This window comes from Triticum aestivum, chromosome 2A (assembly GCF_018294505.1).
Source record: "Triticum aestivum cultivar Chinese Spring chromosome 2A, IWGSC CS RefSeq v2.1, whole genome shotgun sequence".
Classification (NCBI taxonomy): Eukaryota; Viridiplantae; Streptophyta; class Magnoliopsida; order Poales; family Poaceae; genus Triticum; species Triticum aestivum.
The window spans coordinates 535453832-535465724 of NC_057797.1; the positions used below are offsets into that span (position 1 = coordinate 535453832).

Here is an 11893-nt window from a genome sequence, read left to right on the forward strand (position 1 = left end):
TCACCGCGGGGCTGTAGGGTTTCAGGCAGCGGGGTCGAGGAGGTGGACGGGGACGACGGCGCGGCGTCACGGTGTCGGGGAGGCGGGAGTAGTTCGATGGGGAGGAGGACGAGGAGGCGATCCGACGACGGCGACAGGGCGGCGTTCACCGGGGTTGGTGCAGAGGCGAGGGGGCATCGCGGCGAGGGGGGTCTGGCGTAGTGGCCGCGGAGATCGGCGGCGGCGTTCGTGCCCCGATCCAGAACGGATCGGGTGGGAGGGAGAGGGAGAGGGCGAATGAGTGGGGGAGTGGGGGTAGTGGGTGGAGGTTACGGGTTAGGGTTCCCCCGGAGTGGGGATATGGAGGTGGGGAGTGGGGCGCCGGCTCGGCCGGCCTGGCTAGCCCAGTGGCCAGCTGGGCCGAGGCCCAGCGAGAGGGGGGCTTTTAATTTCTTTCTCTCCCCTTTTCTTTTCCTTTAAAAAAATAAACAGAGATGTGTAAGAAATAATGGGCATGCTATTTACTTAGGAAAAATATGGGAGGTGCCCCTTTTATTCTCTGGTGATCTTAGACAGTGCCACAAATAATTTGGAGACCAAGAGAATTCATTTGATATTTTTCATAAATAGGATAGCATTTTAAAATGCTGAATTGGTGTTGTTATAATTGCTAAAGTCCATCTTTGGGCCGCGAGTCAATCAACGCCGTTTGAATGGATGTAGCAAAAAAAATCACCGGTAGTAGCAAAATCAAACTGGGTGCCGCAAAAACGCCGTTGCCACCTTCGCGAGGTCGCAGCTCCACCTTACATGGATGTAGAAAAAAACTCCACGGTAGTAGCAAAATCCTGCTACGGTTGCAGCAAAAAATCATGGATGTAGCAAAAACCTCTAACGGTAGTAGCAAAATCCTGCTACGGTTGCAGCAAAAATATCATTGTCGTCCTCACGAGTTGGCAGCTCTGCCTGATGGATGTAGCAAAAAGCTTTGCCGGTAGTAGCAAAATCCAACAACGTTGCAGCTTCCCCTTATTGTGCAGTGCCATTGAAGCTTTCTATATCTATGGTTGAAGCTTTTTTCAAGGGCTGTTGAAGCTTTTCTAAATGATGGTTGCAACACTTGGGCAGGCGGGAGGATTGGGGCATGGCTGCAGGCAGCCATGGCGGCCGACGAGGGAGCTCCTGGCCACGTGAAGACTATAAGTAGGGAATGGATCTGGCCATGGCAGCCGGCGAGGGAGCGCCTGGCCGTCGGCAATGAAGCTCATGGTGGCCCAGTCGTTGCCCGGGGAGGGAGGGGAAAGGATGAGCTCATGGTGGCCCAATCGCTGCCCGGGGAGGAGGGAGGGGAAAGGATGCACGTGCTGAAAGGAGGCGGGGCGCGTTTTGCTAGCGTGGCGTGCAAACCGGCTGAAAGTTCGGCCGGCGCAGCATGCCCAAACATTTATACCATATAAAAAACAGCAACCACCTTTGATGTTGTACACCATAACTAGGCATATCATTGATAACATAACACACAAAACATATATGGTGAGACGCAGTAGAAAATCACACACCAGCAACATCAACAAGCCAAAATAGCCTCACATTCCATTCACCCTGGAGCATAAAACATGATAGTGCTATGTCACTTTGCACTCCACATTAACTTCGGTCATACTGACTGCAACTGCAGCCGCCGGGATACAGGGGTTCTCATAATCAACTAACTAAAAATTCGCCTTTATTTAGCAAACTGGGTAGTCTCATAACTCTTATCTCTTTGTAGATACATGGCACCTCTAACCTGTAAACAGCAAACAGAGCCAGACCTCTTCTTTCTCTAGAGATATGTACATCCATCACTGTGTATAGCCTCCAGGGGTCTTGGAAATATGCGACCGCTGTCTCGAGGTATTGATGCCAGCCTAATTTCCATCCGTCGCTCCAGATATAGCACCCTTGGGTCCAAAATCAAGTCTCACCCAAAGTGATGGAGAGCTACCTACTGGTGGGTTATGTTACTTCACTATTGCTGTGATTCTGTGAATCAAATCAAAGAGCTGCCTTTTCAGCTATAGCTGAGACTTTCGTTGACAAATCTAGGATCGCACTTCATAGAACCATCTCACCAACAGTCATTTCATTCACAAACTTCAGAATGAGCCGCAAAATCCAGAGACTTCTCCACAGCTTGCAACATCTGTTTTGATGGAAGTATCTGCATGACAAGTTGATAGATTAGTAAACATTTGATAGGCAAATGCAAAGGTGCGTGCAAGAGTGCTTCCTGGTAGAAAAAAATACTAGCAATATTTGTGCAAAAATATGTCCATTTGTTTCGTATAACAAAATGTATGCGTATAGTTGCTAAGATATTCGTCCCTCCTTAAAACCATCATAATTTTGCAAAAATGTTTGCTAATGCATAATGCACATCTATACAAAAATTGCATTGCTTTCAAAAGAGTGTTTGTCACTTCCCAATACCACATGCACCTGACAGCACAAAATACATTTTCCTATTTGGTGACAAGTTCCTATTATTTTCCGAGACATTTTTTCTGTTAGATGTGTTTTTCAGATAGGAATCAGAAAAGGCTGGAAACAAGACAAAAGACGCCCAATAGATGGTGCTGGAAACATGAGGATCAGTGTGCGCATTTAATTATAGAGGAAGAGTCTGAAAACAGGTTGAATAAATAAACAAAATATGGTAAAATAGCGTACCATTGGTGGACAAACTCACGATCCTGAACTTGACTTTTGAACCCATACTTGTCTCTGCACACATCATTTATGGTATTAGACTTTTAGAGTAATAATGCCTAACAAAAATCACCCCCATGCAGTCAGCCAAGGCAAGTAAACAATTATAAACTAATCACACCTCATGAGCCACATAGCTAGCAGGGCCCCTCTTTGAAGGCTTTCCATCAGATGTAATAAGAGGGATTTCCATCTCCTTCGACCCACGTGGCGGACCACGGCGGTTGGCATGCCTGTTTCCTGAATAACATATTACACCATGAACCACAGTACAGAAACTGATATAGAAAAAACTTTGGATTGCTTGTCTGCTAATCGCTAACTATAATTATAGCCAGATAAAAAACAAACCATTCTCCACAAGGCCACCACGGCCACCAGGACTCCTTGTGTCTATTTTTCTCTCTCCATGGCCTGCATCATCAAGTATGTTAATACAGTAATAACTCGAGCATCAGGAATAATTAACAATAAAAGTTGTTAAATGACTTGTACCATCTACTTGCTGAGAGAAATTATCCATAGAGTGCGACTGCATTAGCGGGAACTCAGACGATGATGCTTGCGTACTGCCTCCTGATGCAGACTTGTCATAGCGACGAGGGGCCCAAACACCTCGGTCAGGCCTATCTCTATTTCTGGCATGTCTTTCAATCTTCTCACCAATGGGTCCAGAACCATGCAGATGCTTGTCATCATAGTGGTTTTTCTCAGCATTTTCAACAGTCTGATCTTTTACAGTGGAACGCGAGTTCGGAGCCCGTGGTGGCCTCTTATCCTTCTCGGCACTAATTATGTGACCTTCTTGCTCATGTTGAGATGATGCTATTGCATGGCGTCCTTCCTTGTTTGAAAGTATAGTCTTGATAATTCTGACACTGGCCTCATTTCGCTGGTCTTGTCTAGAAGTTGATGGGGGTGTATTTCTCGGAGGCGGCAGAGACTGCTGCGGGGTTGAGCTATCAGATATCTGTGGCAAAGCAGATAATATGACAGTCCATACCAATTAAATGATAAAAAACCTCGGGGGATGTGTCTGCTTACATTGGAATCAACCCTCGCTCTTCCTTTCAGAAGGACAATTTTGTCCTTTTTACCGTCGATAACCTGAGCAGATCCAGATGGCCCACCGCTTGTAGCATCTACAAGACGGGACAAAACAAAACAACAGTATTAACATCATAGAGGAAATAGGCATTTGTATCCACTATAAGGATGGAAAGAAGTGGATCACATAGGGTAAAGAAAGAACTAAAGATTAAGGGGTACAAAACAATAATTCAACAGTTACCCTTGTAAAGGGAATACAGCTCCATGATTAAAAATAAATAAATGAAAAAACAACACATAATTCTCAAATACGACAAATAACGTAAATGTGGTTAGTGGATGACATCATGCAAGGAGGACCGGCATCGTTCCCATGAATGGATTGTGTGTCGGAATTGAAAACATCCACTTGGGCTACTGCCACATGTCAGTTTTTAAACCAAACAAGTGAGGAAAACAATCTATGTTTCTTTGCACTGACGGTGCTTCGGATTGGCTTTTCAAAAGCACACTTATTTTTGCCATTGCAGAAAACATTAGCTAGGAAGCTAACACATTGAAGTCAAAATAGTAAAGGTTCCAATATTAGCTAGATTCCGTGCCACGCAGTACACGCAAACCAACTTAGGCCTCCTTTGGTTCATAGGATAGGAATTTTATAGGAATAGGAAAATCATCAGAAGTGAGATGACATGCATCTCAATTCCTATAGAGAAAGAGATGTTATTTGGTGCATAGGATAGGAATTTTTCCATTTAGTCTAGGCTAATGTTTTTTTTCCTTCAAAACGTGAAGGATTGATTCCTATCCTACATAGGAATAGGAAATCCATTCCTATAAACCAAAGGGCTTCAAAGGAATTTTTCCTTCGCAAATCCTATCCTATAGAGTTCCTACAAAATTCCTACAAACCAAAGCAGGCCTTATTTTTGCCATTGAGGAAAACATTAGCTAGCAAGCTAACACGTTGAAGTCAAAATAGTAAAGGTTCCAATATTAGCTAGATTCCGTGCCACACAGTACTCGCAAACCAACTCAGCGATGAGTTTGTTCTTACAAACATGAATTATGTCCCATTCCCATGTAACGGATTAAGCTCAAGTTGACAATGGGGCTCAAAGACCCTAGTCTGTCTATTAGTTGATACAACATTCCAACAACACAAAGTCAAGGGTCATATCAGAAAGACCACACTTAGTAACAATATATGACACCCAAAGTACTGTTGAGTATTGACAATAGTTATAACAAGCTAAAAACAATAAACAATTTCTTCAATGTAGTACCACCTGAAGTTCCAGCAATGATTTTCTCTCTGTGTGTATGATCATCTCTCTTTGGTGCTAAGATGTAAGTCGGCTTCTCCTTAGCATTATCTCGCACAACATACTGCTGGATATCACAGAACAGCAGCATGTTAGTAACTTCAGTTCATAATTCATTGCGAATAATAAACAGAAAGTACCAATTGTTGTTTACTTAGTTTTGACAGGTAATCATTCTCAGAGAGAAAAGACATGGAACACCATGTCAAAGCCTCAAGGAAAGAAGTACTCCCTCCATCCCGAATTACGTGTCCTAGATTTGTCTAGTTACGGATCTATCTAGACACGTTTTAGTGTTCGATACATCCGTATCTAGAAAAATCTAAGACAAGCCTTTTGGGACAGAGGTAATACTACTTTTTACAGAACACCACAAAATAAATAGTCCACCACTCAAAATAACCAATATGAAGCGCCGAGCATTACTAGTGTCTATGTGCTTCAACCAAATACAACTGAATACACACTTAAATATGTTCAAAAAAAAATATGAGAACTCCACAACCATAACCCAAAAAGAACAATTCTGAAGTGGTTGGAATATATAAAACATATATGAGCATATGATCCATAAATACTGGGGCAAAACATGCATAGAGGAAACAACAGACTGACAGTAATCATGAGGATTAACATGCTAACATAAAAAAACATAGGAAATATACAGAGCATCTGATCCATAATGATAAGTTTATGATACAAACATAAAAGGAAACAAAAGAAACATCTTATTTCACTATCTCAAATCAAAATACAAATAGAACAGCAGAACCTCTGAGAATATTTTGTAGGGATATAAAATGAGAACATATAGTAAAGAACTAATCTATACCTACTCTCTCCGGTCCTTTTTACTCCGCGTATTAGATTTGTGTCAAGTCAAACATTGCAAAGTTTAACCAAATTTATATTAAAAAATATCAACATCTACAATACCAAATATACATACTATGAAACTACAGCCTAGTTCTTTTGGGCAATTCTCCCAGAATCTTGAGAATCGGCTCTCCACCCAGCTTCTCCCAGAATCTTGTATCCATATGTTTTAACAATCCTAGTTGTTCACATCCTAACTAGTTAGGATTGTAAAAAAAAATATGGGTTCAAGATTCTGGGAGAAGCTGGGTGGAGGGTCAATTCTCAAGATTATGGGAGAATCGGCCAAAAGAACTGGGCATACATTTCATAACGAATCTAACAATATTGATTTGGCATTGTGAATGTTGATACTTTTTCCTGTAAGTTTGGTCAAAGTAGAGATACTTTGACTTCGGACAAAAGTTATATGCAGACTAAAAAGTACCGGAAGGGGTACTTTTCTAGGCATAGAGGTACACTAGTCAACACCTACTTCTGTAAAAACATGACACGGTAATGTGCTGGCATTTGAGCCCCACCTGCTACCACATGTTATAATCCAAAAATGGCCAATAAAAAAGGTTCGTGTCACCATATACATGCTTGGAACAGACTTTTCATTACATGTTACTATTTCAAGTACAAAATTAATGAGTAGGCCTACTCAAAACATAAACATGGAAGGATAAGATCCGTTTCATGTGACAATTCTCGACCAAGCATAGTACCGTTGAAGTGGAGGCCCTGCGCCTTTCAGAAGACCTTTTAGATGGACTAGAACTACTAGTTACCACGCCTGCAACTTTTCTGCTTAGTCTACTACTTACAGACCTCTGCAGTGTGTGAAATGCTAGTTAGTACACACCTGACAGTTGATAAACGATAATAAAACTTGAGAGTATAATCAATTCAACTAATATACCTGAGCCATACTCTTAGCCGCCCTTTGCTGACGAACATAAACCATAAGAGGTGTCACAACAGGGGGCACCTTTCCAGCAGCTGCAATAGTAACCAAGTAAAGATGCTTAGCATCTTTGAATAGATACATTAATTAGACAATAATGCTTTACTACAAATAGAAGGTTACGAGATGTTTTACCTGCTCTTTCGGCTTCTTTCCTTTCAAGCTGAATTTCAGCACTTGGCAAATGCTCAGTAGGCTTTGATATAAGCTCAAGAAACTCCAAGTATTCTGGATCTGAATATTCGACAACAGAAATAACTAAGTTTGAAAAAACAAGAAATATGGAAGTACGGTACATATTGGACAGCAAAAATGCTTGTTTAAGACCTTTTGTTATAGTTCCTTGACGAGCATCTTTCTTGATATTTGACTTCGGAACCTGTTGTGATGGTGCATATTCCACAAGAGCTTTAAATTGAGCACCTGGCAGGGAACCATGGACAACATGCATGACATACAAATTAAAACATGCATAGATGCATAACCAAACATATACTCGAGTTTTAGGGAAAAAAAGAACTTCACAAATTGATTAAAAAATTACAACAAGCTAACAATTTCAGTTACATCCTAACAGGATATATTGATTAAATAACCCCATATGTCAACAATACAACATAGGTGGTGATTGTGTTCATTCACTATGCCTGACACCTGACCAAACTATTGGGCAGGCTATTAAAGAGGAAACTGATGGCTAGTTTAATTTTCTGGATAACCTCAGGCGTTGATCATCTAAGAAGGATGAACACAAATATGGCAGTATTTATTTGCTAGCTACCCATAATCAAGATGATCCATCCCGTTCAATGGCTATGTGACTGCTAAGCATTAACATTTTATGTCAATTTGAAATCTTGTAGAAAATAATATGGCTATTGCAAAAAATCACGTCATGTATAGTGCTATACTGATGCAACAAATAGTAGAAACTGAAGAATGCAAAGGGTGCCTCACTAATGAACTTATATCTCTAGCGTGGACAGCGATAAGTGGACGTAATCTGAATATGAGTTCCGCATACAGTTGATTGCACATGAGAAAGGAAACAAAAAGAGCATATTGGTTAAGAAATGAAGGACTTACCCTTTTCATTCACAAATACATGCCCATTGAAGAACTCGGCAAACTCAACAACATCTTCTGGGCTCTTGAAGTTAAGGTAGAGACGCGAATATCTATGATTCTTTTGGCTGGAAATAAAAATTCAGTTAACCAACTGGAAAAAAATATGGTAGCAAACAATTAAGTCGCTATTGTATCAACAACTTCTGGGCTCTTCAAGTTAAGGTAAAATCGGCTGGATAGATGAATTTTGTTAACCAATTGGACAAAAGAGGGTGGGAAACAAGAAATATACTATTGTTTACTTCCCACTGCTAGGTTCCAATAAGGAAGCCTTATACTTTGAGTAAAAGCAATTCAAAGACATCAAAATTTAAGGAAGAAACTACTACGCAAATCACCATAGCACAGGACTGGTAAATAAAAAGGCTGAGTGCTACAAGGTAGTTTCGACTTCAAGTGTTTCTGTTTCTTTTAAGAAAATTGCTCCATAACAAGCACACTATAAGTGAATTCTGGCTCTTGTATCCAAAATAAGAGAAAGCAAAAAATGAACATTTTACAGTTTTAGTTGCCATAAAAAACCAGTGAGGCCAGCGACAAACTAAAGAAATGGAATTAACGGGTAGAAAGCATAGATAGTTGCATAACAAATAAGGCAACCTCTATTCTTCACTAATACTTAAGGTCATTGACAAATTTGTACTCAAAAACAAAATTACAAGCACAGATAATAACTACGATTTAACACCCAACAGTTCATTCTGGTTGAACGTAAGATGGCAGGAACTGGAAACTGCAAGTGGCACCGCATTGTAAACTAGAAGTCCACAGCTAGGGATAATATGCTGCACTAAATAGCAGCAACAATTTTAAGCTTAACGTCTCAATTACGCAAATGAACCTGCTGATTGCTAATAACGAAACAAACTACATCACTTATACAAGCACACTAAATCTATTGGGGGGAAACCAGAAACTGCTAGTCGCATAATTCCTATATTAAACGGACAAGGCCCCAATCCAGAAAGAGCACTGAACCTCAAAGATACGCCAACTACAAGTCTACAACTAGGAATAACATGATGCACTAGATTGTGTCAACAGTTCTATTTAAGCTGAGCATATCAATTACACAGATGGAACATGCATTCTAATAACAATAAAAAAACTAAATCACTTAAACAGCACACGAAATCTAAACGGAAACTACCAGTCGCCTAGCACATGATTCCTAGGTTAAACAGCCACGACCCCAATCCAGACCTAAAGAGCACCGAACCTCGCAGGAAACGCTGACCTGGCATTACCGGGGCGGAAGCAGGCCCAGTCATACCGACCAGCGAAGCGCGCGTCAACCTGGTCCACGACGGCCTGCTGCGCAATCGCCGGCGGCAGCCGCCTGAGCACCACCTTCGTGCGGTGCGCCGGGTCCTTCATGTGCGCGCGCGCCGCCAGCTCCAACTCCTCGGGTCCGAAATCCGCCCACGAACCGGGACCCACCACCACACCGCACCGGCACAAACCCTAGGGGCCGGGTCACATCGAGGCGGGGCGGGGCGGGGCGGGAGGGCAGACGGGCGCGAGATCTGAGGAAGGGTTAGGGTTTGGAGCGGGGCTGGGGTTGGGGAAGGAGGAGGTCTCTCGCTTTCGTCTGCTGCTTCTCCCCTCTCTCGCGAAGTCGCGTGCGACTCTTTTCGGTCTCTGGTTGGGGTTGGGGTTTGGGCTTGGGAGATGAGAAATTGGAAACTGTTGGAGATTAGGGGAAGTGGAAGAGGAGGACGACGAGGAGGACGAAACGTAAAGAAAAGGAGAAGAAGAAAAAAAGAGGAAAGGCGCAAGAAAAGATACGAGAAAAATATCAATCCTGATAATGGTTGATGCGTCAAAAGAGCAAAACTGCTATAGCATTTTGCGACAAGCCCCCCTCCCCCCCACCCCATAGCTATATAGGGATGTGAATATGTGATGCAATTTTTGTTAACAGTTTAGTTAAATTGCATAGTCGATATTAAAAAGTACGAGTTAGGAAGTAAGCTTGCACTAGTTTCCATCACATAACAAACTTAATCTATAAATCTGTGCCGACGACTAGAGCATGAACTATGGTGGCATCGCCGGTGCTGCCTCATGCCAACCAGTTAGGCTTGAGAAAATGAGGCCATAATTTAAATTTGTTTCATCCAACGCCAAAATCTGAGGCTACCGTCTTATCAGGGACCATACTCTCCCCTTGCCTGACTTTCTTCCGATCCTCCCGCTCCCTCTCTCTTTCCTTTTCCTCTCCTCTTTCCTTTTCCTCACATTTTCACTTCTCTGCTCGAAGAACTCATATCCTGTTCAGGAACCACCTTGGCTCTACGAGCTATACCTTTATGGCGTGGTGGCATCCGAGCCTAGTTGGCTCATAGGGCAGCACGTTTGGGGCCACGCGTTGGCCATGCGCTTAGAAATCTTGACCCTGACCATTCACCTCAATACTTTCCTCAAAAGTTACGGCATGTGAGGTGATGTGGGCGTGTGGCTGCTTAGGCTGCAACTGGTGGCCCACATCAGGACTCTGCCCTTCGACAGACAATTATGAGTTCATGAATTTATGTTTCACCTAATTCTATTGAAATTCCTTATTTCTTGGTCATATATGCCACGTGTTTTCTTCTTAAAACTGCTAAATCTTATAGCCCACTGTAGTTTTTGTAGCTTTTGAAAGAAGGTGGCCCTATACCATTTAGCTTGATATTTTAAATGATGGGTTAATAGAAGGCCAGCCCTAGGCATCGCTCGACCTAACCCAAATTTCGGCCGATCACTGCTCGTGTGATAGTGTCCTACACAGGGGGTGCTAACCACGTCGGCCCCTGAGCATGGGTTGGGCCGAGGACCCCCAAGCTTACAATCAGTGGGTCATTGAAAGTGCGTTATATCGACTAGAGGGGGGGTGAATAGGCAATTTTTATGAAAGTCTTCAAAACGTGGAAGTTATGAAGACAAACGATAGAAATAAACCTATTACCATGCAGCGGAAGGTAGACTACACTAGATAAACCATAGTCAAGTATTCAATGGAGTGAAAGCACAATGACTAATAGCAGCAATGTAGTAAGGATCAGGTAGGAAGATATTATGAAGTCAAACAGAACACGCAGTCACTCAGTGAAGATAAAAGATAGTGCAATCATACAATGACTTCACAAGGACCAACAGTAAGTAAAGGGAAGGAAAGGATGAAACCAGTGACACGTTGAAGACAATGATTTGTTGGACCAGTTCCAGTTGATGTGACAACTGTACGTCTGGTTAGGGCGGCTAGGTATTTAAACCTGAGGACACACAGTCCCGGACACCCAGTCCTGAACACGCAGCTCAGGACACCCAGTCCTCACCGTATTCCCCTTGAGCTAAGGTCACACAGACCTCGCCCAATCACTCTGGTAAGTCTCCAAGGTAGACTCCCAAACCTTCACAGACTTCGTTCACCGGCGATCCACAATGTCTCTTGGATGCTCAGAACGCGACGCCTAACCGGCTGGAGGATTCACAGTCCTCAAGTGTAATAAGTCTTCAGATCACACAGACAAGAAGACTTAAGTGATGCCTAATTCTCTTTGGCTCTGGGTGGTTAGGGCTTTATCCTCGCAAGGAATTCTCTCTCAAAGGCTTCGAGGTGGGTTGCTCTCAAACGACAAAAGCCGTACACTAACTCTGAGCAGCCAACCATTTATGGTTGTAGGGGTGGGTTATTTATAGCCACTAGGCAACCCGACCTGATTTGTCCGAAATGACCCTGGGTCACTAAGGAACTGGCACGTGTTCCAACGGTCAGATTTCAAACTCACACGGCAACTTTACTTGGGCTACAAGCAAAGCTGACTTATCCGACTCTGGACAAGATTCGCTC

The 11893-nt window shown here is 42.8% G+C and overlaps 1 protein-coding gene across 8 annotated transcripts; it reads right to left on the reverse strand.

Moving 5' to 3' along the window:
• Positions 1 to 1546: 1546 nt before the first annotated feature.
• Positions 1547 to 9791, reverse strand: LOC123189288 (regulator of nonsense transcripts UPF3). Of its 8 annotated transcripts, none has more exons than XM_044601675.1 (13): positions 9278 to 9791; positions 8017 to 8123; positions 7258 to 7353; positions 7066 to 7164; positions 6886 to 6965; positions 6692 to 6796; positions 5070 to 5169; positions 3775 to 3872; positions 3226 to 3676; positions 3082 to 3144; positions 2852 to 2970; positions 2692 to 2745; positions 1547 to 2182 (listed from the first exon to the last, which is right to left on the reverse strand). In XM_044601675.1, the coding sequence occupies exons 1-12, from the start codon at positions 9433 to 9435 to the stop codon at positions 2707 to 2709; spliced, it is 1515 nt and encodes a 504-aa protein (XP_044457610.1). In that variant the 5' UTR covers positions 9436 to 9791; the 3' UTR covers positions 1547 to 2182; positions 2692 to 2706. The 8 variants fall into 8 exon arrangements, with proteins under 8 accessions (XP_044457610.1, XP_044457611.1, XP_044457608.1 ...); XM_044601676.1 differs by having other exon boundaries at positions 3226 to 3673; positions 9278 to 9790; XM_044601673.1 differs by having other exon boundaries at positions 5070 to 5172; positions 9278 to 9787.
• Positions 9792 to 11893: the final 2102 nt, after the last annotated feature.